This window comes from Aspergillus foveolatus (assembly GCF_047715535.1).
Source record: "Aspergillus foveolatus strain CBS 279.81 unplaced genomic scaffold BDW70scaffold_22, whole genome shotgun sequence".
NCBI classification, from domain to species: Eukaryota; Fungi; Ascomycota; class Eurotiomycetes; order Eurotiales; family Aspergillaceae; genus Aspergillus; species Aspergillus foveolatus.
The window spans coordinates 220,211-245,377 of NW_027396086.1; the positions used below are offsets into that span (position 1 = coordinate 220,211).

General features: G+C 50.2%; 8 protein-coding genes across 8 annotated transcripts; 3 read left to right on the forward strand and 5 right to left on the reverse strand.

Annotated features, from left to right (window-relative positions):
- Window positions 1-3,605: 3,605 nt before the first annotated feature.
- Window positions 3,606-5,877, forward strand: BDW70DRAFT_150064 (Zn(II)2Cys6 transcription factor; the record flags this gene model as incomplete). Its single annotated transcript, XM_073739102.1, has 3 exons — window positions 3,606-3,750; window positions 3,833-4,033; window positions 4,106-5,877. 3 exons carry the CDS (start codon window positions 3,606-3,608, stop codon window positions 5,875-5,877), a joined length of 2,118 nt encoding a protein of 705 aa, XP_073596282.1.
- A 1,391-nt stretch (window positions 5,878-7,268) lies between these two features.
- BDW70DRAFT_48141 (uncharacterized protein) lies at window positions 7,269-8,058 on the reverse strand. The gene is made up of 2 exons (XM_073744106.1): window positions 8,019-8,058; window positions 7,269-7,954 (listed from the first exon to the last, which is right to left on the reverse strand). The coding sequence occupies exon 2, from the start codon at window positions 7,846-7,848 to the stop codon at window positions 7,357-7,359; it is 492 nt and encodes a 163-aa protein (XP_073596283.1). The 5' UTR covers window positions 7,849-7,954; window positions 8,019-8,058; the 3' UTR covers window positions 7,269-7,356.
- Window positions 8,059-10,206: 2,148 nt separating this feature from the next.
- Window positions 10,207-11,615, reverse strand: BDW70DRAFT_135791 (uncharacterized protein). The gene is made up of 2 exons (XM_073736752.1): window positions 11,587-11,615; window positions 10,207-11,518 (listed from the first exon to the last, which is right to left on the reverse strand). Exon 2 carries the CDS (start codon window positions 11,219-11,221, stop codon window positions 10,571-10,573), a length of 651 nt encoding a protein of 216 aa, XP_073596284.1. The 5' UTR covers window positions 11,222-11,518; window positions 11,587-11,615; the 3' UTR covers window positions 10,207-10,570.
- Window positions 11,616-14,089: 2,474 nt separating this feature from the next.
- BDW70DRAFT_159735 (uncharacterized protein) lies at window positions 14,090-15,801 on the reverse strand (the record flags this gene model as incomplete). Its single annotated transcript, XM_073740734.1, has 4 exons — window positions 14,090-14,602; window positions 14,670-14,818; window positions 14,897-14,946; window positions 15,008-15,801. 4 exons carry the CDS (start codon window positions 15,799-15,801, stop codon window positions 14,090-14,092), a joined length of 1,506 nt encoding a protein of 501 aa, XP_073596285.1.
- Window positions 15,802-16,575: 774 nt separating this feature from the next.
- On the reverse strand, window positions 16,576-18,589 carry BDW70DRAFT_135804 (autophagy protein 5). Its single transcript, XM_073736753.1, has 5 exons — window positions 18,355-18,589; window positions 18,181-18,309; window positions 17,701-18,127; window positions 16,711-17,623; window positions 16,576-16,644 (listed from the first exon to the last, which is right to left on the reverse strand). The coding sequence occupies exons 2-4, from the start codon at window positions 18,301-18,303 to the stop codon at window positions 17,157-17,159; spliced, it is 1,017 nt and encodes a 338-aa protein (XP_073596286.1). The 5' UTR covers window positions 18,304-18,309; window positions 18,355-18,589; the 3' UTR covers window positions 16,576-16,644; window positions 16,711-17,156.
- Window positions 18,590-20,034: 1,445 nt separating this feature from the next.
- BDW70DRAFT_135811 (uncharacterized protein) lies at window positions 20,035-20,636 on the forward strand. Its single transcript, XM_073736754.1, has one exon. It carries the CDS (start codon window positions 20,331-20,333, stop codon window positions 20,568-20,570), a length of 240 nt encoding a protein of 79 aa, XP_073596287.1. The 5' UTR covers window positions 20,035-20,330; the 3' UTR covers window positions 20,571-20,636.
- Window positions 20,637-22,845: 2,209 nt separating this feature from the next.
- BDW70DRAFT_159737 (uncharacterized protein) lies at window positions 22,846-23,131 on the forward strand (the record flags this gene model as incomplete). Its single annotated transcript, XM_073740735.1, has 2 exons — window positions 22,846-22,874; window positions 22,927-23,131. The coding sequence occupies 2 exons, from the start codon at window positions 22,846-22,848 to the stop codon at window positions 23,129-23,131; spliced, it is 234 nt and encodes a 77-aa protein (XP_073596288.1).
- A 182-nt stretch (window positions 23,132-23,313) lies between these two features.
- Window positions 23,314-24,585, reverse strand: BDW70DRAFT_150067 (alpha/beta hydrolase; the record flags this gene model as incomplete). Its single annotated transcript, XM_073739103.1, has 2 exons — window positions 23,314-24,133; window positions 24,188-24,585. The coding sequence occupies 2 exons, from the start codon at window positions 24,583-24,585 to the stop codon at window positions 23,314-23,316; spliced, it is 1,218 nt and encodes a 405-aa protein (XP_073596289.1).
- Between the last annotated feature and the right edge of the window lie 582 nt (window positions 24,586-25,167).

A 25,167-nucleotide genomic window follows, 5' to 3' on the forward strand; every position in this document is an offset into this window, starting at 1 on the left:
TATAAAACGAGGTTGCGGTGTCTTCTTGAATAGGAGGATGGCAGGCAGGATAGGTGAGTGTGGATGCCAAAAGGCGGACAAGTTTCTGTTGGGTAGGAAAGTGAGGGGGCACAAGCAGATCGTGGGATCACACAGCGTTAAGTATATCCCAGTCGGTCAAGGACGGTTGCCCTAGCAGGGAAAAGGAATATGCCACGGCTCAAAGCGCCGGCCTCATTTCCCCATCATGCCGAAACGCAAAGTATTGTCCAGCGAGGAGAGTCCTCGATGGATGTGATGAAGTGAACATGTAGATGCATATGGGAGGGGGCAACGGCGAATAGTCTTCGGCTTTAGGTGCTCGCATCGGGGCCGACGGGGCTGATTGGCTGCACCACTGCATGACGGGATTCCCCAGCGGCTAGAGAACATCGATTACAAGCTGTGGTTGGCGGAAGGACGATGTCTGCATAACCTTGAAATTCTCCCATGGCAGATAGGACACGAAGGAGGGGAAGCATGGTGTCTGAGAGGCTAGCGGAAGGACGCTACTGCTGTAATCACGCCCAGCTGTGTATGTCCGCTGCTCGTTGGTCGGTGAGGAGGCGCTAAGACGGCTTGTCCTATTTGACGGCGCCAAATGCCAATTAATTTTAGCCAACTTTGACTCAGTTAGGTTCAATTAGTATCGTTTTACAGAGTAAATATCGCTGAAAATAGAAGCTATTCACCGATATTGGCAGATCCTTGCATTAAATAGAGCGTTGTGATTGCTCCTCAATGCATATTGAAGTGTGATGGGGTTCCTCGCCATGCTCCTCTCCACTTTACGCTCTTGTCACACTTGGGGCCGTCAGTTCGAACCTCAAATACCAATGGATTTCCCGCCCTTTGAATCCTTCCTCAAAGCTTGAAGACCGCTCTTTTGACTCTTCACCAGTCACATCGGGTGTCATGAGGTAGAAGTACTATTGTGCTAATGCCTTGTTCGTTGTCTCATAAATTTCCCAGGCAAGCCATAGTACTAACCGTCGTGCCATGCTTATATTTGTTGGGACAGTCAAGTGCTGAGGATGTCACATTCTCAACACCACCAGGTAGGCTTCCGAATACTACACAATCCCGCTGGGACGATCACAACTGGCACCATCAGGCTTCGTGAGAGTCAGACTTTGTTGGCAATGTCGCTGGCCGTTCGTCAACAACATATCCTTGTCCTTAGTGTTGTACAAGACTCGGAATCTGGAGCGCCCACGAAGTAATTCCCAGTGACCTCGGTTCAGCACTTGACTACAGGACTACAATTATTGCTTCCTAGATACCGGCGCTATCTGAAGCCCGTTGCCTGGGTTATCGCTATTATCTCAGGAATGACCTCGATGCGATTGGTTCCAGGTTATGGTTTCATTCCCAAATGATACCGCGCTGAAGCGCATCCTCATGATACCAGCACCGCCTCGATCGCACGATGGAGACGTGGCTTGTGTAACTTTTGACTCGATAGCTCCGGCTTCTGACATCGCGCTCTTATCCCCGGTAGAGAAATCGAGCCCAAACCTGCTGGCACTTTCATATGCCGCCCATCCTCAACACCTATTGTAGGCCTTTCCCTGTCAGTACTCAGTTATAATGGTGAGGAAATCCTCTCCATTTTACTATTATGTGTGCTGGTGCTCGCTTTTAGCAAAAATACCATGCTCTAGGCGCATGATAGGCAATATACTGCGCGACGACAAAACCGGACGGCCGGTTATTATGTACCTGCGTCCTGGACCAATTTCCCAGGTCATGGAACAGCCATAACTTAATCTGTACCCAGAGGCCCAAAATCTTCCTAGGTCACCCTACACATTCTAAAAGCATGGTTCCTGCGTCCTACCCGGTCGCATGGTGCAAACGGAGTAGTATTCCCTACCCTTACAATCTCAAGTCTATAACACTCATGAATACCACAACGTGCGGTTTGTGCACCCCTAAGGATATTTCTTTTACCCCTCTAAATGCTACAGTCGCTTCTTAAAATCATAGTCCTTTACTTCAACCGGTTGTCGGGGTGAATCTGGTGAGCCATGATAAACACACTCCCTGTCCTGACCTTATTGATTGGGGTATCTACAGCCGGGATACTATGAATGGCCTTGTCCCTTCCCATGGAGTCGGTCTTTAAAGCGGCAAAGCTTTGTCTATTGATATAACGGAAAATGTCACAGATCGCTGGGCATAGCTGAGATCCATGCCTGAGAGATTTAGCCCAAAATTGCCGGCGGAGATTCCCTAGCTTGGGCAGTCTTAGGCGCGTCTCATGCAGAACGTTGCTAATTATGTTCGAGGGCGCTGAATTAATGTGGAATTGGACTCGAACCGTGGTAATTAACCTTCATTACAGAAAGAATGCCTATTAATAGATGCACACGTCATTGAAGTCTTTGTAGCTCTGCTGTCACTAATTAACTTCTTTCTTGCCGCCCGAACTAGTAGAATTAAGCTGCATTAAGTTCATGATGACAGTTAAGGGCGTCAACTTTGGGGAACTTTTGGGGATTGCCAGTATCGAGCGGCCGCTGGCGAATCATAGCTTATCAAGCCCAGATTTACCGGTTCGGCACGGGCCACTCTTAACTGCTAATTCGTGATTGGCTGACCTTGTGAAAGCGCCAGCAGTGGAGTGCTCTCTGCCAATCTAGTGGCCAGTCGAACCGCCAATGGCTGGAGTTGCTGCCAATCGAGCCTCTGGACCGAAGCTTGGCATGCACCTCCGTCTGTTCTTTCACAAAGAACCTCCTGGCGAGCGTTTCATCAGTCGCTGGGAGGACTGTAAAGCAAGACAATTTCTGATTCTGAAACATAAATCAGCCAATGATGTTGCGTGTTTGTTGAAGTAGGCGACACTAATGATTGCAAATCAAGATCGAGTCCCAGCGAAGGAGTCGAAGATGTTCAAGAATCGGTCAGTTTCGAGTGAAGAAGTCATTCAAGAGATGTGTTTGATGGAAGAGACGATGATAGCATGGAAGGTGAATATCAGATCGAGAACGTTACCCCGGAAATTAGCGAGCAGGCATCCAGATGCCGCAACCGTGACCTGCTTCGCGGCGCCAACTATGCCCGAACGGGAGCAGGCGCTGACAGGGGACTCGGCACCTCAAGTTCTCAACTTAGTCCGGCCCTGATCATCCCCAGGCACAACCGCCGGTCAGGATCCAAAATTAGTTTCTTTGTCGGGTTGTCATTCGTCGTTTGCTCCAGATCTGCCCCCCGCCCGCGCTTCGAGATGCACTCTTCACGCAGCTAACTAGCTCAACCGCCGCATGGTGGAAAAAATAGAAGCATCAGAGCATGATGCATTGCTACTTTTGGCTTGATAGGTCTTCATCTCCAAAGATATTAAGAGCATCATGTTCACCACGGCTTCACTCAGTTGTCTCTTCGACAGACGGTCTCTCTCGACACTCGACTCGGCTGTTGCGCTACAGCATAACACAACACGACGCGGGACACAGCGAAGGCAGTGAGGACTGCTTGAATATATGGTCACTTTGTCGCGGTACTTCGCCGTTCAACTGTCGCAGATATCTGGACCCGGTATTCGTGTCTCCCAGTCAAGTCGCCGGAACCGATAGTACACCATGTCAGCTCTTGCCGGACCTAGTACGCAGGCGAAGCCACAACAGTCGGCGCGAACAAGGGCAGATCCGAAAATTCAGAATCAGACATCCGTTATCAAGGACCCCGCAAATATGGTCACGAAGGCATACAAACGGTCGCGTAACGGTTAGTGTTGACGGGAGCATACTCGACTAGTTGCGCCGTACCGCCAGTTTATTCAGCATGGAAACTGACCGTTCCTCCGCAGGTTGCTATACCTGCCGCCTACGAAGGAAGAAATGCGACGAGACTCATCCTAATTGCGTGGCATGCACCAGTTTAGGCGTCAGCTGCGAATACCGAAAGCCGAGTTGGTGGATCAGTACTCAGGCGCGAATGCTACAAAAGGACAAGATAAAACAGAAGGTCAGGGAGACTAAAGTACTGCAAAAGGAGGTAGCACTTCAGGGTATGCGTCTCTATGTGGCTGGTAGACAGGGCTGACAGTGGGTAGAATACATCAAACGTGCGGTCCCATCAGCCAAACCTCGCGACAACCCTGTCAGCAAGCCTCAATCACCCCCGGTGGAACCAATGATGGCCACCACATACGATTCCTCTACATCTTACTTACCGGCACCTGCAACTGGCGCACTAATGTCTACTCCATATGGCTTTGATGCTGGAATTGGTAGCAGCACCTATATCCCTGATACCACATACGTACCTGATACAACCCCATTGCAAGATACTAGCGTCTTCTGGTTTGACCCAACAGCAACTCCGTTAATTCCTACACCGACCTCGATTTCAGAGCTATCAGCGAGTTCAGCGGCAATGACAGCGACGACGACAACAACAACCACAGCGATGACGACTCCAGCAGTACAGAGTGACGAATGGTATCAAGGATTTACTGATCCCCTACCGCGTGTGCAGAATCCTCTCTCGCTTGGATCTTCCGAATTCCCAGACCGACCACTATCCTTCTATCTGGAAGGGAAGATGAGTTCAAATGACCGAGAGCGCTCCCTACTCTATCACTTTGTCGACAATGTCCTCCGGCTGGTCTTTCCCATTCTCGACCTCCATAAACAGGGACCATCCCGAGCCCGCGAGATTCTGCGCTCCCTCGACTCGAACAAGTCATATTACCATGGCTGTCTCAGCGTATCGGCTATCCACCTGAGGACCGTGAAGAAGCAGCGAGGTAAACGAGTAGAAAGGGACATCATGCGCCACCGTTACGCGGCGATCTCAGAACTCCACAAAGCCTTATATGCGGACCATGGTCACGATACAATCCTAGACGCAACGCTAGCAATGATCTTCTTCCACTGCTCGGTGGGATCACCTGAAGTGGACGGCCTCCCGGATATAGGATGGAACGAGCACTTCACAGCCGTTACAGACCTCGTCAACAAGCTAGGGCTCATGGACGCAAACCCATTCACGCCGCCCCCATTTAGCATGTCTCTCAGCACATGGATTGATATTTTTGGTGCCACAATGCTCGGAAGATCGCCCCAATTCGCACACGCATATAGGCATAAGCACCTGAACGGAATTTCGTCTGGTTTACGCGAACTAATGGGGTGCGACGACCGAATCATGTACCTGATCTCCGAAATCGCCTGCCTTGATTCTCTGAAGGAAGAAGGCCGCATCAGTGACTACACAGTCTGCCACCACGTCTCGGCACTAACAGCCCAGCTCGACCATGCCGAGCAAGTGGTCGTCAATCCGACCCTCGAAAACCCCATATCCGCCACGGGCATTATCCAGGCTGATAAACTCACGAAGAACATGACCGCCATCTTCCGTGTTGCAGCCCGCATCTATCTATACAGCTTAATGCCCGGCTTCCATCCGGAGCAGCAAAACATCATAGACCTCGTCGAGAAGGTTTCAGAACTTTTGCAATACATTCCCTCAGGACCCTTTGGATTCGACCGCTCGCTTGTGTGGCCGATGCTAATCACCGGCGCATTCTCAACGCCAACAAGCAACTTTCGCATTATCCTTGAGCAACGAATTGCCGCATTGGGCGATTGCAGCGACTTTGGCAGTTTCGGACGCATGTATTCCGTCCTGCAGGAGACTTGGAAGCTTTCCGACGACGACAGTGAGCCTGTCTATACCGAGCGCACGTCTGGGTTCCTTGGGCCTCCTTCGTCGTCAGCTTTTGAATTCGACGCGCATATGGCTATGCCGTCGCCGGCGTTGGCGGTTGGCGCGCAACGAGTCAAGCAACAACCCATTCATTGGCGAGATGTTATGAGGGCTCGGGAATGGCACTATCTTCTGCTTTAATATTTCTACACTAAATATTGCTAGGTATGCGCGTACTTTTCTTGTCTCACTTTTGCCTTAATAGCTGACCCAACCTAGTATTTCAACATCGCATTGGCGCACGGTTGGCGTTGTTTCCGGTTACCCCTTGGGCTTTGCGGTTATATCTAGTTCTGTTGGCGGTGGTTTTCTGTTGGCCTTTTCCATATCCCATACCAAATCTGGCCTATCATCCCGTGAACAGGGATGAAATGCTTCTCTTCTGCGGTCCATTTTGGACCAAAGGTTCTGGGCTCTAGTTACACCCAGTTACTATTATCTGATATTGCTTTTGTTTAGTTCTCTTAGCTCAGGCGGATATGTTTTCTGTGCTTAATTTTTCTTCTTCTCCCCTTCGTACTCTTCATTGCCTATATTGGAGTCGAGATTCCTTTTTACGAATGGTATGTTGACGTTTGTTGTTGACTTTGTTCCTCGCTTTTCAGCGCTACAAGTGCTCGGTTGTTTTATCCTCCTCATCTTCTTCCTACTCTATCAAGAGTATGTATTCGGTTTCTTGATACACTTGCACATACCCATGAACGTACATGTATATACTGTCGTTCAATGTTCTTGAGGTCGCAGACTCCAGGCTCCTTTTTTCCCCAATCAAACAGACAAAGTAAAAGAGACATAAAGGAATGCAATACTTATCACCTTATACCTCTTTCCCTTCTGTAGGGGCCCTACATTAGTCTGAAACACGTCTGGTGATTCAGTATAAGATTTATCTGTCCGCTGTAGTTCCTCAGTGGTAATGCCAACAATGCGAAACAAAACATATGGTGACCTCGTCTGTTATTTTTTTTTCATTGAGCTCAACTCGAATACATACATACCTGCTTAATAAAGTGATGCGGAAGTCATGTAACCTCGCTCAATGAAAGATATATGCAAGTTTCGGCATCACAAAGCAGACCGCGAAGTGTAGAGTATACACCCGGCGTCGGCGAATATTCGAACTTCACTTTTTCTGTGTTATTGGAAACCTCAAACTTTTACCCTTTCTAATGTACCCCGTCTAAATGTTCAGCAACAACATGTTCCAGGTAGACAAGTACACAAAGGAACCATAATATGGCAGCTATGAAAATCTGCCTACGCTGCGATGGCCCCTTAGTAGGAAAAAGTACTTGATGTCTCAAAAAGGCCCTACCCGATTAGTACATCGTGTGTTCTCTCTTGGAGATGGAGTGTCTATAAACTACGTAGCTTCGAGGCCAAGGCAGGTTGAGGTTGTGGCTTATACGGCCCATAGGCGGGCGGAGTAGACAACTTCCATACATATACCTTGCGACAGACGAACAGTTTAGAGCGACCCAAGGCACTGAGCTTCACATATCTGTCAGAGACGAATGACTGCGAGATGGTGTGGGAGAAGGTATGGCTTTGGGACGAAACTCGTACGAATGAGATGCCTGGCCAAACGTCCCGTCAACCTCAGCATAGCAATAAATGGCGTTAAAAGAGCCGGAAGGGGCATGCGAGCTCATTCCACATCAAAGCATCTACATTAATCACGGATTTAGGTGCCTCGGCGAGAGTAAAGGCAGCGTGGCGGCAAAGGTGTATCCTACGGGCTTGAAGAACACGTAAGCACGCCTGGAAAAGCACTCCTTTCACGAAAAGACGGAAGTGAAAAGGATTGGACTTCAGCATGAAGCGATGTAGCTTCTTCTGGCACTGTATAATGTACAATTGCCTTAGGGTAGGTAGGAGTATCGGCGCTGCACCCCCCGCAATGGAGTTCATGGAGGCGTTTGGCCTCAAGCCCGAGCAGTGCCGACTTTCCCAGATCTTCTGGAGAAATCCGTAGGCTATTGACACCTTTATGAACTGGTAAGAGCGTGTCTGAGCTTGGCGCGACGTTCCATGGTCCCTAGCAGGACACGAGATCTTGGCAATATAGGGCAAGCGACGGGTCGGCCGAGTATGGTACTGGTGCTGCTCCATTAATCAAGAATTTATCCTGTCCCTGGCGAATTGAGCGAGATGCATCTTGCCCACTAGGCGAGGCCTACTCGGAATAGGACCGCGCTAGGGGATTGGTGACTTGCATCTGCTTTGCCTCCATTAGCTGACCACTTGAGCACATAACTAGAGCCTCCAGCTTGCCCACTTGCCTTGGAGATATCGACCCCAAATTGGCATCACATTCAGTCTCAGAAAACCTGGGCGATGATGATAGTCAAATGCTGGGACACGAGAGAATAAAAGCGAACAAAATAGCCAGGTCCAATCTACTCCATCAGGAGACAACCCTGACTCGGCATCAACCCTCTTGCTGGCATAGTGTTCCCAGCGGCAAGCCAAGCCAATGATCGCGCCGGCAGACCTGACATGGAAAAACCATAATTAGGAACCCAGCAGATCTGCAGGTACACTCACGAATTCTAAAAATGGATTCTTCAGGACTCGCCGATCGCGAGCGGGGGAGGACAATGTTTCTATTCTTGTGCTGAGTCCGCGCTTAGGGCTGCGCTATGACTGGCCCACGCAGTGACAACGGCGCATTAGCTCCAGCTGCCAGCTATAAATATCACCCAAGCGGAGAAGAAATCTAATTTGACGAATCAGAGCGTTTGTCTGCAGCGGTTAGTTTATTGAACTTTGGTTTTCTCGCGCAGGTGATTCATCTCGGGATGAGGATCTCATCAGACTTCATCATCACAGACCCAAAAATAGCCCTATCTACTTGTTCAGGCCCTGGCGCTTCGACAACAACGCTCCCGGCCAATAGTCACTCAGGTTGTATCCATTCCTTCCTTTCCTCTCGCAATAAACCACTCAATAGTTCTAAATTTGTCTTTTCATCACGCATGAAAGCACTCTCCATTCTTTTTTTATCCCTACCTTGCAACCAATCTCCATCGCGGATGGGATTTTCATCCTGCTCACCCCCCACATCAGACACGGATAAGGTTAGCTTTCCCCAGCTAAAGACGCTAGGCTATGCTTAAAGACATAGTTACCTACAGCTACCCTTGTTGAATATCCCGTCAATGGAATTCTTGGCCCAGGGAAATTTAACACTGACTCCAGCTAAATCTGCGGCATATCCATTGCAACTTTTGGACCGTCCTATCAGGAACTCTTATTCAAGATGTGCTTGAAACTCACAAGACGAAAATAGAACAGAAGTCGGGCGTTGATCTATATTGGGTATGCTCTGTCCTGTGCACTTGTTGTCTTCCTCCGTGCAAGTTGCATCTATTGGTTGCTTCGTGATGCCGTGAGTTCCCAGCGGGGTTGAACTTTGCTCTTGCTTCATGGATATGCCAATCACCTTGCACCTTTTGGATTCGATATCCAAGAATAGCTCAATGTGATCAGCTTGCCTCCTGGCATTGATTAGACCTTCTACCATGTGCGACGTTGACGTCGATGTTAAAGATCGTGATATACTTCTTAGGGCTGTTTCATGTATTACAGTGTACTAACGTATCATACCGGTATATGTAACTATTGCCGCTCTATACCCTACTCATGTCGTTCGCTCCTCTGGCCATGCTGCTTGCATAATCAGGCTAGAGTGATCGATCTCTGATCTGTTGCCTTTGAATTGCTTAGTTATATCCCAGGATGTGGTGTGGTTCCCTCCTGAGAGACGAGGACGGTTATGCTATGACCTTTGCTCTCTTAAGAACCGTAGTGCATTTGTTCCCTGAAAGTAGATCACTCCTCAGCAAAGCCGTACTTGTCTCTGATATGGCAAGCCAGAGCTAATGTTTATGGTTTGAAGTGCCTGTTCAGTCCCTCGCTGCTATCGAGATCCTCTCTATTCCCATGCCAACAATCAAAGTAACTACCGCCAAGAACAGGATCTCGCGAAGCTCAATTGGCACATGGCCACCACCAAGCGCCATAATCCATCATAATCCTGCGGCTACAATTTCAAGCGCCACCAGCTCCAATCATGTCTGTGCGTTGACTCGAAGTCGTTCTCTGTAGCCAATTCCAGCTGGGGGCCAGCGTCTAGCTCTCACCAAAGCGTGTAGAGCCAACAACACTTATGCTCGAAGAGTGTTCTGATTGGTGCATGAAATATAGAAATTGAGCACCTACCTATAGCACTCAACATTGGGATGAGTTGCGGACAATGAATGAAGGATGAAGGATGAAGGACGAAGGATTGCGAAAGGATGGAAGTGGATTTAAAAGGTTATTAACAATGCAGCGCAAGTCCAATGAGACGTCCAGTTTGTTGGTAGCGAGTTGGATGTTGTGTGTAGTCGGAAGGATCAAACAGAAAGAGAGCGTACTATTCACTTTGAAGTTGGTAGTCATTCCTTCCATTCTATTATGTATGGCTATGTAACTAGTTTGTAGGATTGGTAGTTAGGAACACGCTTCGGATTCAACGCCAGCAACCACCACGCAACCAAGCCAACAAACAAGTTAAGATCCCTGAGTAGACAAGACGCTCAACTCAACACCACTTTCGCTCTTCAATTGATACAGCGAAACAGATAGATGACCAAAGAAAAACAACAGCGCTAACTCCGTCCCTTCCGTCTGGGTCTGAGGCTTCTTCCGTAACCGCCAGGGCTCGGATCCAGCTAACCCGTCTAGAAAAAATGCAGCCTAGTAGCGAGAACATAACTCAAGAGGAGACTAGGGAATGTAGCGTATTCGATGCATAAGCGTTAGGGTAGCGGTAATGCACGAGTTAGACTCATTGCGTAGTCTGGTTCATCCGCCTCCTCTTCCCCTTCGGCGGCGGCGCAAGCGAAGGAACTCGCTTCAGTGTCACGGTATGCGTGACAATATGCTGAATGGTGATTGACCTCCCAGTAGTATTAGCAGACGAGTCCACGTGTCGCATTTGCCGATCCAGCGGCGGATACAAGGACCGAACTGCATACGCGCTCTTGGGCGAGTCCACCGCGCCCGGAGAGTACGGATAGGATGGGGACATGCGCAGCCGGCGGAGCTGGCTTGATTCCACAGCGGATCGAGGCACGTTCAAGGGAGTTGGCGGCCCTGAGCGTGCGCGTCTGTGGGTCTTTGGTGCCCTCACTGCGGTCACGGTGTCGCTGGAGAAGGAGGCTGTTGATGCTGTTGAAGGGAGTGATTGCGGGGAGGGAAGCTGCTTGTTGAAAGTGTATGAATAAGATGTAGTTGCGGACTCTAGAGGACTGCCGAATGCTGGGCTGAGGGCTTTGAGAAACTCTGTGTAGGCGAGAGGAGGAGGCACGGAGGGCCCCTTGCCGTCGGTGCATCTTGCTGGCGTCGGGTTTGGACCTCGCAGATACTCCTGCAACTCAGATGGAAAGATAATGTGCTCTGGTGTTTCAAGGTGATAGAGCTCTGGCCGAGGAGCCATTGCGGACTGTATAGGGAGTGTAGTAGTGTGGTAGAGTATGTAGATGATGATGAGGTAGGTGAGATAGATGGCAGGCTTAGACCGAGCAGAAGTATGAGAGATCGAGATGGGTCAAGAAGATGTGGGACTCGAGGGTTAAGTATCAGACGGAGGTTAAAGATAGTAATATGGATAGCCCACAATGTCGAAGAGGACAAAAGGTTGTATAAGAGCAGATGGAGGAGCGTTGATTTCGTGCGATGGTCGTAAATTACAGATACAGATCGCTTGAAGACGGTATCAATACAGCACCAGGCTCTAGTCCGAATTCGGTTAGCTGCCAAGACCTGTCGAAAATAGAAACACAGCAGACCAGAGAGTCTTACGAAGAAGTCTTAGCCAGCCAGAGACGGTGAGATTAAGAAAGAAGCGATCCGGCCTGACTGGATCTGCCCCTTTATCCAGCTACCTGGCTGGATTGGAATGTTGGGTGGAAAGCGAGAGGTCGACTCGGCGCTTGAATCCAAGGAACGGACGGAAACACGGGATCAACCCCTGGAGAGAATGCAAACACAAAAGACGAATATCACGATGAAGCGAATGTGAACCCATCATCCTGAAGAAACTTCCTCCTTTTATGTTCTCTGCTTCTCTGCCGCCAGGGATTCTATCCTGAAACACGCCTCCAGAGTCTCCCTTCCTGGGCCAGCTCGAGCTGCCTGTCTGCAGAATCGCGCGCGGCACCTGAAGAAAACCCAACAGGGGCCCCAGCGAATCCCCGCCTGTTCAGCCATTTGACCCCATCTCGTTTCCATGGGAAATGGACTTGACTGCCCGCCTTCGCGCTTCAGCAACACTCTGCTCTTGTCCGATTCGGGCGCGCGCTTGCCCGGTGTCCGTCTGTTGGCTGGGATCCATTCGCTGTGCTATCTGGTAGCCGCCTACATACGGTCAAACCGTGGTACACCCACAGGAGGAGTCCAGGGTCAGGACCGCCCAGGTACTGAAGTCATTAGCTTCAATGTTTTGAGATCCGCTGGTCTAAATTGTCTTGCAGCTTTGCTGTGCAATTGTAGCGCTAAGACGTACTCGAGATCCGTGCCGCTGGAGCAGAGACACTGTCAGACGCTTGTTGACGATTGTCATCATGACAAAGGTCAAGGATGTTGCAGGTTCGTCGAGACAACTGACCTGGGCTTTACTCGCTGAAGATCGTTTGGTTCGATATCGTCTCTGCTCTTTCCGTTGTGGAGTCTGCGGAGATAGAAGAGACCCTTGGTTTTTCATCTCAATTCTATTTCCAATGATATGAGTTTTAAACTCGGGTCTGTTTAGCTCTATCTTTAGCTCCGTGCTTACAGAGTACCCAGGTATGAACGTAATATGCCAAAGCAGAGACCGTTGACCGGAATTGAAGCGACGGACAATACCACTGTGCAATGCACCCCTTAAAGAGCAAAAAGCTGTTTACACTCTGTTTTCTTCGGTGCTTCCAGGCCACTGCAATCTGGAAGCTCGCTGCTGACTTCTAGTCAATCTGGAAGCTCGCTGCTGACTTCTAGTCAATCTAGCAACCCAATCTCAAGGGTAAATTTATCGCTGGCGCTTCTTTACAGCCAACAAAAACCCACTTTTCATTCCACGCGAGATTCGAGTCCATATCGTATGCTATCTTCTACTCAATACTTAGCGCTCTCTCAGCGCTCGACTTTGGTCCAAGTCCTGGCTGTTATTGTACGAGGTCTGTCCGTGTGTGCAAGCCGGAAGCGCTGACTTGTTTGACGAGTCAATGATGATTTTAGGTGATTAACGCCGCCATTACTGTTCGTTTGGACTACCAACCCTTCAAACTATAGTTTATGTGGAGCCCTTTTTAATTTCCTACGGCGTAATGTTGATATTCCCATGGAAACGGCGCTACATACCGTACCTAGGAACCTACTGAAGTCCATGGCGATGTGAGACTTCAATCAGCGCCAACTCAACCGTCTACCTATATTTAGCGCTGTATCGAGAGCTCACACATTACCTGACGCTGTGGCTATCCAGGCCAAATTCGAACTTGTTTTCTGTCTAGACCGTTTGAAATGTTTCCTGCGTGACATTGGACCTGTTGCGAAGCGCCGAATCCTTCCAACTACCTGCAGGGTCGGTTGAGCGCCAAATATCCCTTTATTATTGATTGAGTGGATTCAATGCGAATTCCTTTATGACTGACAGTCTACATTATGCGATTCAAGAAGCACATGCAATTGTCACCTGCACTATGACCAACCCTTCAAGCACCTATCAACTAATCAAGGGCCCCTTAATCAAGGTCACGGGCATGGGCACGCTCAACGGACTAAAGAAAGACACCAGCGTAGTATCCGGTGCTGATGACACTGAGCGTGCGGGAAATTCGCCGAATTTTGCACCGTGCCGCTTCAACGTCGAGATTCTGGCTGACTGTGTGGTCACTCGAACAACTGGTGGGCAAAGAGGGATGCTACCCAATAAGAAAATGAGGGCGTCTTGGAGAGATCCTTCTGGACGATGCATTCTCCTTCAATAAGCACCTGCGGAACTGGCTCCATCAAGAGATCCCGGCGCCAGTCTCGACTAAGGTACCCGTTAGAAGTCATACACTGTTCAGACGCAGAGGCCAAGTACAGCGACGATAAAGCATTCGACTCTCCTTACCAGCAGTTATTCTTGTTGCATCGGGGAGGAGGGCTCTCAGGCACCGGACTAGTCCTTACATTGTTCTTGATCAGACTCGAACTGTTGATCCATTCTAGATACGCGAGCACGTCACACGGCGGAGGTAATACTAATAGGGCCATTCGGTATGCACCCTTCTAAATACGTTATGTTGACATCCAGTACTTGGCTCCATCAAACTTTGCTCTAGTTTCCATGATCTGACAGCGCTCTTACGGCCAAAGCGGTCGCCAACCCCCTGTTCCCAATCCGCACATCCGTCTTCCCATACCGATACACCCACCCAACCTTCCACCCGCCATCCTCACACTGCATCTCGCGAAGCCTCTCTTCATCAATCACATCCGCGATACCTACGTATCTCGCCGCAAGGAGACGCATCGCAAGCGCAAGAGCATCCCCGGGCAGTCCGACGCGCTCGACGACTCGTTCACGGAGGAGACAAACGAACTCATCATGTGCGGGGAGACCTGCTCCATTTGTACTGGCATTCTCGAGCAAACGGGCAAGAAAGTAGAGGAATGCCTCGGGGGTCGCATAGTAGCGCGTCCCGTTAATGTATGCGCGGTTTCTAAGGACGTCGCGGACCCAGAACAGAGTAGTATGGAGCTCGTGGCCGCGCCCGTACTTTTGAAAGAGGGCGAGGACGTTGACGCAGACGACCGGATCAACGCGTGGGCGGGTTGTGTCGAAGTAGGTCTGTCCCGGTTCATCAGCCTGCATTTCTCGCGTTTCGTGCTTTGTGCTTCGACTGACATGGACGTACCAGGATTATCCCGTCGGCGCTGACATGGCTGGCCATCTCGTCTAGCACGGACTGCAAAACCGAGACGTCTGAAGGCTCCAAGACTGTCAATGCGAGGGATGTGGTGTCGAAGTCGTCAGGATATGCTCGAGTTGTGAGCAGAGGGTTTCCTATCGATTTCGACTCAGTTGTCAGTGGGATTCAACGAGGCAACACCTGGTAGATAGGTAGGGACGGGCTTTGCACACCTATGAAGAAGTTCCACGACCGCGAGTGTTCTTCGAGGTAAACGAGCTCACTGGGTGGATGACCTGGTCAGTCTCTTCACTTCCACTCAGCTATAAAGTGGGCAGACAAACCGATCCCCGGTAGCCTCTAGCACCAGCAACTGCGTGAAGTTATCCCGGATCACCACCCCAGTGCTCGTAACGCTATGCAGGCGTTTCGCATTGACGCGGAGAAACTCCTTCCCACGCGCAACCGGATCACACAGTATGTTCTGCAGCAAGCGCAGAGTCGCATTCGTGTCCGTGTGCAGGATTACATGGCTCCCGACCGATCTCGCCGGGAGGACATTCTCAGGATTTGCCTCGACAAAGAGCGCTCTCTCGGGCGAGTCGGACAGGCCCAGTTTGCGCTGCACATGCCGGTAGAAGCACAGGTCTGGCTTGCGCATGCCGACCTGGCACGAGACGAAGACGTGGTCGAATAGTGCCCATTCCGAGATGCTGTCCTGGATGGTTGCGTATTCTGGTTGGGGGATATTCAGCATGCCACAGAGGAGAGGCCCGTTCCCGTCTGCTTTCGCTTTTACTTTGAGAGGCGGCAGGTTGTTGATGAAGTGCTCATGCCCTTGCCCTTGCCCTTGCTCTTTGTTTCGCGCGCTCTCTCCCTGGACCTGGGATAGGACTCTTGTTCGGACCCGGGTCTGCAGGATATCGGCGAGGTCGGCCACATCGAGCGAGTATCTGGTCGAGAGCATCCAGCAGACCTCCTTTTCCGTCAACTGGCCGCATTCATAGCCGTACCAGATGTCCGAGGAGAAGATGTCATTCAGAATATGGCGCGAGATCTTTGCGCTCGCAAGGACTGGTCCGCGGAGGAAGAGATCCGATAGGTCAAAGACGACCGCTATGACCGAAGCAGGAGGCATTTTAGTCGATTTAGCTCGGCTCGGGCTCATAGTTCAAGGTCAAATTCAGTTCCAAGTTCAGGTGAAGGAAATGCTGGAGTTGTTTCGGGCGACGAGATTCCCAGAGTCCAGGAATGACAGGCACCTACGTACTTATATCCCCGGGTCTGGCCTAGTAGGGAACCTGTTCTGATGGTCAAGGGCTCATTTCACCTTGTGTATCATTCTGAGCTTTCTTAGCATGGACCTAACCATGATTTCAAGCAGAATCACCTTAGCACTATCCTTCAATTATCCATTCACTCCCGCGCCAAGCGACGCCGTGGCGCAATCCAGCATTAGCCCACGGCAATAAGTTTCTTCACATTCACTTTACAAGGAGAGACGGTCGGGAGAGTCGCTCACATGAAGCTGGAGCGCCTGCAGATCATGCAACCCATATCAAGTAGCGCCGACGTTTCCCCCTCTGCAGCGGTTTGCTACCTAGGTAACCTCCTGTTCCCTTCTCGACGGCTGGGGTTGTGGCTTGCCCTGCCAATCAGGATCATGCAAGCTTTAAGTCTAGCGTCAGATGGCGTTGTCACGCACGTGTCATCCTAGAGAACGTCTGCATGCACTAGACCTCGGGTCAGTGAAGCGAGTGCTGTGCTGCTCATGACGACCATTCCGTCCATATCTTATGAATTGGCGGTGTAGTATCCAGTTAGATATCGTATCATAGGCAGGGACTATGCAAGCCTATATTATTATAGCCAGGGAGATAGTCTGGACCAAATCAGCCTATTCCCCTTTAGACCTCAATCTCCAGGGCCAGAGTTCAAGCTCCCGTCCGGACAGTAACTATAAATAGAGAATATTAAAGGTTAGTATCTGAGCTGAGAGCTTCGCTGTAATGTATGTTAATTGCAGCGCCTGCTAATGGTTGAAGGTACTGGATATACCTAAGAGCGCAAGGGTACAGCCTATGGGTCTCTTCACCATGGGCGCTTGGCTGCGCTCTTTGATTCAGCATCACCTCGCTCAGCTCGGATATTCACTGCAATATAAAGTGACAACAGTTTTGGCTTTCGTCCGGGCCTGGTTTCAGGAGAGATCAGTGACGACTGACAGGATGTCTGCACTGTGGGATCTATCTATGAAGCTTAGTGTCGTCACTAGGCAGGGTAGCAAGTTTATTAGAGGTAATAACATCGACTTATACTGATTCTCTGTATGTGTTCAATAGATATCTACTATCAGTAACGACCTACGAAATATGGGAGACGCCGGTCCCCGCTTGTCGGCGCGCTTCTCTCGTCTATCCTAGCACTACAGCAGCATAACCTTGAAAGAAAAAGAAAGTTCTGAGAGCCAAGACCCAACGAATCTGAAGCAAATCACCCCATCATCCGAATCACGATATAAACCCAACCATCCCCATAAGCCGCCGCCCTGACCACTTCCTCCACAGAGGCGGACATCGGCACCTGCGCTCCATGCAGCACCGGCTTCGCAATGACCGGCGTCCGGCGACTGGGGAATAAATTCGGGAGTATGGAGTGGAGTGCAGTGCCAATCGTTTGCGTCTGCAGTTGCGGTTGCGCTGCGCTCGGTGATGATCCTGAAACTCCCGACGACGAAAGGGTTGACTGCGCCATATGCCGTTGCAGCTGTGATGGGGTTGTAGATATTGTTGGGGAGATGGGCGATTGCACGACCTTGACAAAGGGAGAGTCCGAGTCCGAGTCCGAGTCGGGTTTCGGTGGAAGAGGGAGGAAGAGCCGGACTGGAAGGTTGCGGAGCGGCTGGTGTGGGTTTGGCGGGAGGAGAATGTTCATTATGCGCTGGAAAGAGGGAAGGTCGACTTTCGGCGCAAAACAAGAGCTATTAGCAATCTTTCTCGACAAGAGAAATATAGTCCGTATCGGGTCGGGGAGGTACCATCCTGAACAGCCTTCCACAGTCCCGACGAGTCATCCTTCGAAAGTGTCATTATCCCTTTTGCTGTTCCGTTGCGGACAAAATCAGCCTCTTTGACACTGTTAATAAATGCATCATGCATGACCATTCCTTGGGCATCAAGCCGGACAAGCTCTGCATCAGGCCAGTCGCTGAAATGCACGACAAGTCGCCAAGGGAGCTGCTCGTCGCCTGGTGCTTCAGCCTCGCTTGATTTCGTCGCTGGGTCGGCACCCGCATATAGATCATAGAGCAGGCCAACGGGGTAGTGCCATTTCAGCGGGACACCTTCAAAGGAAAACCAGCCGTCGTGGGGCTCTGAGGCAGTGGGGTCAATGAGGGATGAATAGAAGAAGGCTTTCAGCCTTGGAAGGAGAGACGGTAGATATGAGATTCGAGGATAGGAGATCTGGAGTTGGATCAGCCGCAAGGCTCCTTGGGTTGAGGACAGACTTGCAGTACAAGATAGGGGTCTGTCTGGTCGTATGTGCGGCTCTCAGATGAAGCAAGAACAATTTTTAGAGGGATCTGGCCTTCCCAGACGGATTTCTGGATGCTGTTTAATGTGGCTTTTTCCATGGCCATGTTTGTCTGGTAGCTGTTAGTGTCTGTTCTTCCCGCGGGCATGGAGCTTACTGGGACGGTGGTCGGTAGACTACAGCATTTCCCACCAACTGCGGGCTCTATGTTGGATGTAACTAAAAGCTGATGAGCGAGAGATGCAAAAGCAATCAAAGGATGCAGTAGAGGCTGTAGTGACGGTGGTTGGAGTGAAGAAAACCATCCTCCGAAGTAGGCAACATTTCCGACAAACGAGCACGTGATATTCCACCATATACGACATTCTAACAGTGATATCAGGACGTTTTCTCGTTATATCCTGTCTACACCATGCTCAGAGGGTAGAAAATATTTATTTTTATTCAATAGTTAATATATTAAAGTCGGGCTGCGGTAGTAGGTTACTCATGGCTTTACTGTACGAATATATATCCTGTGTAATATGCCCTAATTACACTGGCTTGATTGGTTTGTGGAGTTTATTTAGTTTTGATATCTATACTAAATAGATTTGTTTACCCAGCAAGCGAATTTTTTGCGGTGAAGAGTACGTACGCAAGTCACGGTAGTCTTGTGGTGTATCCGTCGTTCTTAATAATCATATACATTAGTCCTGAAAAGCGGGATATACTGCAGTATCAAGCCAGGGGTTGTCTATATCTAGGCTTCAAGCACTAGTAAAAGTGGGTGTTGGGTAGCCGTACCTTCAGCAACTAGGGAAGAGCTCATCTTAGGACCAGGCAGTACAAGTCACTGGCCAATAGTGAAATAACATGGATGATATTACACTATGCAAGTAAAGAGCTCGGGAAGAGGCCTGAACGGACTACACTTGTAACATCACTCGTACAAGTTTCATGATCATTCGCGTGACGAGCACAGAGTGATCTGCGCTGCAAGGGGTTGAGATAGCTCATGCGCTTCTCCATAAGGAGGCTTTGTGGGTGCATGAGAGTTCCGGGGGTTCCTGTGCCCCTTAACCCTCTCATATGCAAGGGACGTACGGAAGGTCTGTGACGTAAGTTGGAAAGCAAGCCTACCTTGACCTGACTGTGCAGCATGGAGTGCTAGCTGACTTGAATGTAGCATAATAGAACAAAGGAAGTTGAGTGACCATTCTGCGGTCGACGCTCGCAGACTTGACATCCACTGTGTATAGCGCACGTGGACCCGTCTGGAAGTGCGAGACCTTGACCATCTTCGGGCCTCAGCGCTGTTGGCATAGAGGGAACGTATGTGGTTCGGCACTTTCGAGAAGTGAGACTTGGTTCAGGTACCCAGCTACTTAGGCTCATCAAAGTAGCTACCGCACGACCGTTTCAGGCCGAGTATAGCTGGTCTTACTCGCTTCGGATACCGCTTCCGATTACAAGAACCTCTGTAGGCATGTGCAGGTTCACCGGCATGTCGGCTGAACTGTGGAGTAGGGCTTGTATGTCAGAAGCAACAACGGATGTCGCTGCTGCCCAAGCTGCAATGATGATTGGCGCTCACCCGTTTCGGCTTCTACAGTCTTGGCTCTGCGCTTCAAGTCACCTAACTTCCAGCAGATCAGCGTCGTGCATACACCCGTAGATACTTTCTACTCTTGTCACGAACCATGTCCATGCGAATTGGAAACGTGCCTCAGCTCAAACTGCTGGAGGTGGAACTAGCCCTAATCCAGCGCAAGATTTGTGCTGGGCACTCTGATAACCTTTCTTATGCCGAGAAGGCCAATGTTATGCCTGACATTCTATCCTTTAGTCATGTGGACTATTACCGGCGCAGTGAGGCAGTGCAACGCCGCCGCGAACTGTTTCCTTGGCACCACAAGAGGCAATGTTAGCCGAGAGTGAAAAGTACGAGTCGGATTGTGCTCGTGAGTTACGGGATAGCTTTGCAAGCCGTCTGCAGAGCCTCAGGGTAAACCCTGGCTCCGTGGTCCTGGGAACTGGGCCCGGATCAGGAGAACAGACCAGCCGCGGCATTAGTTGGTGACAGGCCTTGTTCATGTGCTTAGTGTGATTATGCGTTGTCATTTAAATTAACTGACGAACAATCACTGGTGAATGTTCACTCATAAGCAGTCGCTTATGACCAAACGTGCCATAACATGCTGCCGCTTCGTTGCTTTAGCAAGACTTGGGGGCAAGCCTGACAATCGCAGCCACGATCAAGAGCTCATCACATTGCACGGTGTCAAAGATAGACAAACGGGTCTCAAGGGTGCCACGGATGAAAAAGAGCAACGCCGGACGAGAATCAGTACCGCAGCAATGATGATGGCTTGTGGGATACCATTTGATTGAATGAACTCTGGCGTGGGGAATGGTTCACCTTGGGACAGGTTGGCGTGTAACTGGGATAGGGAGAATATCCAAGACCAGGATCCGACATTCTGCCACCCAGTTCCCAGCATAGTGGCCGCCGTTAACGCAGCTGCAGCTGTCGCTGCAGCTAGGTTCAGGTTCAATGCTGGAATCCATCTTCCCGGGACCATAATAGCAGACCGTGGTGGAAAGCTTGATGGTGACGCGGGGTGCATGTCACTGCCAGGATCAGGCCGTCCGCGAGACTTGGGCCGCGGAGAAATGCAAGGGTATCCCACGGCACCGGGCGCCATTTGGTGGATGTAATCTCGGGCCTCTCGCTGAGACCATCTGGTGTCCCACAGTCAACAGTTATATTGCTTTTTTTCAACGTGACACGTAAATTCCCTTGGGTTTCTCGAGCTCCAAGCGGCGCTCGTGTCAGAAGGCGGATACTCCGTACCGGCATTTATTTAATTATGCAGATTCCCACTGTAGCAAGAACGAGGTCGATCATTGACATGTCTCTTTCCAGCTCAATATTTGAGACGCATGGTGCGAAATGAAGCGAGACGGACGCGACCCAGTGAAAAGTATGTGAATGGCCTGAGATTGACCGTCACCCGTAAGTGCCAGCAGTTTCGAGTGTGGTAAATGAGTAATATCAGTAAGTAATTTCACTGAGAAATCGATATTAGATAAAACTACGACCTGTGGTGGGAGCAAAAAAGTGGAAAGAGAAAAAGCAAAAACGCACCAGCGGAGTCTACCTCCCAGCTCCCACATTGAGACGGGAGACATCAAGGATAGAAGAGCCGTTCAATTTGAGACTGGTATGTGAATGCGGACGAATGAAATCTTAGGATTCAATAAGTATTGGAAAGATGAATGGGCACCTGACCAGCACCAAAGGTATCAATCCCAGTGGTTTAGAGCAAGGCCTGCCAGCTCAAAGACAGTAAACCTCGGCACCTCAAGGTATAAGCCTTGCGGTCACTTATAGTTCAAAGAATAGCCCGTATAGAAGATTTCGTATGTGATAGGCAATCCCAATGTGTACGGAAGCGTGGGAGGCTTGTCATTGCCTTGGATCAGTCCTGGGGATGGGATCACCAACGTCGGTTGATCACGGCCGAACTCCCAACAGTTGTCTGTTCTCCGCAAAACCATACTCCCGCAGCCATTGACGCAGCCCTCATTACGAATGACATTGTAATCGGCGGCTCGTATGAGGTTAGATCTTGGGCTAGACTTGCGCAAGTTGAATCGCACGTATGGGTTTCAGCCATTGTCCCTGCCAAGATGGATAGACGTCGCGTATCCCTTGACGCCTCACGAGCTAGTAAAACGAACCAAACGAACCAAACGAACCAGCTCAGTCTCGGACTTTCGACGCACTTTACTAGTTTGTATGCCAAAGTCTGCTAATCCCATGGGTCCGGATTCGTATACCGAGAGTCTGGGAGGGTGGCTTAGGGCTCATGTGCCTGGTGGAGTCTCGGCCCACTGTTCTCAGATGCCCCAGAACGTGCGTTCTGGACCCCGTTGTCGTCCTTTAAGGATCAAGTTACGTAGGGTTTCTCAGGTCGAGACGGCCCCATGCATGATCATTAAACGCATTTCGCGGACCAGGGTGCTGATCGACCCGCTCTATATCCTTGGTGGGCGAGCTGATTCGATCTGAAGCACTGTACTGTCGACTCTTATGATTCGCGATTGTCGCGCTCCAGATGCCAAAAGCCGATATTCTTGTGCATCGTATACCCAATCGGGGCCTCGCCCTTGGAAATAGGACTGAGAGGTAGAACCAATCTTTACCTTTCAGGGATATTGTAAAGGTCTCTACCCGGAAGCGCGGCAATCGAAGATCCCCATCTCACCTGAGGCGCATCAATTCCGCGGCTGTCGAACGGTGGGCTCTAATTTCTTCCACCTTCCAAGAGTGAGTCGTTCCATTCTCGTCTAGAAAACGAAACTCTGTCTTGTTTCAAAGGTCCACTCTTGCTTATGACGCATTATCAAGATTCGCATTGATGGAAAAGGTTAGCATCTCAGATTCTTGCTAGATATAAAGCACATCCATTCCTCGACGATGCTCGAGTACTCACCAGCAACAATAACACACTCTTGCAAACAACTCTCTTCATCCTGTATCTTGGCTCTACAACTTCGCCTCACACTCTTGCTCCTATATCATCGGATTTCTGAGAACCGAGATTCAACTCACTCTTTCGTTCAAGGTGTTGAGGCAAGAGCATCAGGCACATTAGACAACATGTCATCAAACGGCCAGGAGTCATTGCAGTAGGTTCTTAACCCCCTTGCACCCACCGTCTCGCTAACACGACTGCGCCAGGCATCCCGACGGGGTAGACAACAAGCTCAGCGAAGAGAACCTGAAGAGAGTGCCGGACGAGAGCGGCCGCGGCGCTGAGCGATTCGCCGAATTGTCCTCGGAGGATTCACCATACTTTGCTCGTGCGGCAATGGAGAATCGTTCAGAGCACTTGAACCAGCTGAAAAGTCAACTGGACGCAACGGACGAGCTTTTGAGGAAGTGATGGAGAAAAAAAAGTTCATATTGGGAGCATCAAGCGTGGCTGTCACGTGAGGGATCTTTCTATATACACGGTCTATCTCTAAAAAGCATATTCCAAAGCAAGGGGAACGGATGGGATGCCTTGGAACGACGCCCACGGGCCAAAAAGTGGGAATTCGTGCTTGTAACGTAGCCGGCGCAAAATCAAAGCAATGTTTCAAAGATAATCTGGGCGACTTCGTCGTATTTCGTACTGGGGAATTCGTGGCCTGCGGCAAAGTCTTTGAAGATCACAGTATTTCCAAGAGTTGCGTTCGCATCCTCTATTAGTTCATCTTGAATGATGATCGGATCATTTGAGCCGTACATAATGACGACTTTATCACTCGGAAGACCGTTTGATTTCTGCACCGCCGCGGAGAGGACTTTTTGCTTGGATAGGTAGCTTCCAAGTCGCTCCCATGTTTCTCGTTGCCGTTGGTTGAGGATGGGACCATAGCGCATGCTAGATACAAAGGCGTGGACAAACCCACTATGGTTGTTTACCTGCCAAGAAACAGCAGCGGGAACAGTGACATGAGGGTATGAGCGGGATAGCAACTGGGTCTCTTCCTCCTTTTTGGAAGGCAGCTCTTCTGTGAACGCGTCACCCGTATCCAACTTTTTGTGTTGAGGCTTCGGCGTGGAGATTGGTCCTGCACGTAATCGGATACCGGAGAGATATTTGAGGAGCCAGTCCGGCAAGCCTCCAGAATACAAGAAACGCGTACGGAAGCTGATATGCTTATCGCGAATCAACCCTGCAGGAGCAAGGAGCACGAGAGCCGACAAGAGTTGAGGGAAGAATGAAGCGAAAGATGTAGCTATACCGCCGCCAAGGGAGTAACCGACTAGACAGAATTTGCCTGAACCAGCCCCCATCCACGAAATTGGCGAGGAACTCAAAGCCAAGAAGATCTGAGATGCGAAAAGCCGTTCGTCTTGGGGAAGATCTGCGGGGCAGTCCGAGTAGCCTCTCCCAAATCTGACGGCAGAAGTTAGTAGGAAGCTCGAGCCAGTCAAGAGCCATGGCACTCACAGATCAAACAGCATAACCCGGCAACCTCGGTCTACCAAGCTGTGAGCTAGCCCGCCAAGTGAGATGCAAGGAGTGGTAATGCCGTGCACAAGCAATACCTTGGGCCCGTGCTCTGGGCCCCATTCGTACACACGGATCGATCCATAGGGGGTCTGCACGTCTCGGCCGCCAGGCAATACATCAATTGGTAGAGGGTGATCTTTATTGTTTGTACCTGCAGCTTGCGTAGCAGCGAGCGGGGAATGATATGTTTTGTTCTCCATGGGGTGGCTTGGGTATAAGGCGCGTAGGAAAAGGCCTAAGCTTAAGGATATCCCTGCAGCAGCGAGCAGGGTATATTGGAAGCGGTTATCTGCAAGAGATACCGGGAGTTTCTCGACACTGCACCAGGAAGCCATGTTTTAGATTATGGCTAGGTTACCGCGTCGCTTCCAAGGTTGGTCTCGAGTTGTTACTCTCCTTCTGCGAAACACACAAACGTTGAGGTTGACGCAGAATTAAGGGGAGAGAGACACAGAGAGAAGGAAGGAGCGGCGGGCTGTCAAGCTGAGATTCGTTGAGACTCGAATCCTGCAAGATAAGGCACAAGCCGGATCCGTTTATCTATGCGCTAGCCGTATACGGCTAGAACAAGCTGTGGACAGCATCACGTGACGACACTGGTCCACGGGTACACGGGTATCTAGCATTGGGCGTTGGGTTGTCATAACTACACCGAAGCCTTAGACCTTCGCCTTACAAGGCTAATTGCGATAAGAATGGTCATTGTTCTTGTCGGATTGAGTTACCGGCTTGGTATTGTCTGAGAGACCCGGAGCCCAATCTGGCATTGGTCTCCTAGGGGCCCATAAACTCTCGTTGTCGCTCCTCAGGACGCCCGTGACCAAAACGAACAGAGCAACTATCCATCATGCGGCAGCAGATAATTCCTTTACACTCTTGCTGTATCCAAAGCGGAGAAGGACTCCGTCTTGGGGTTT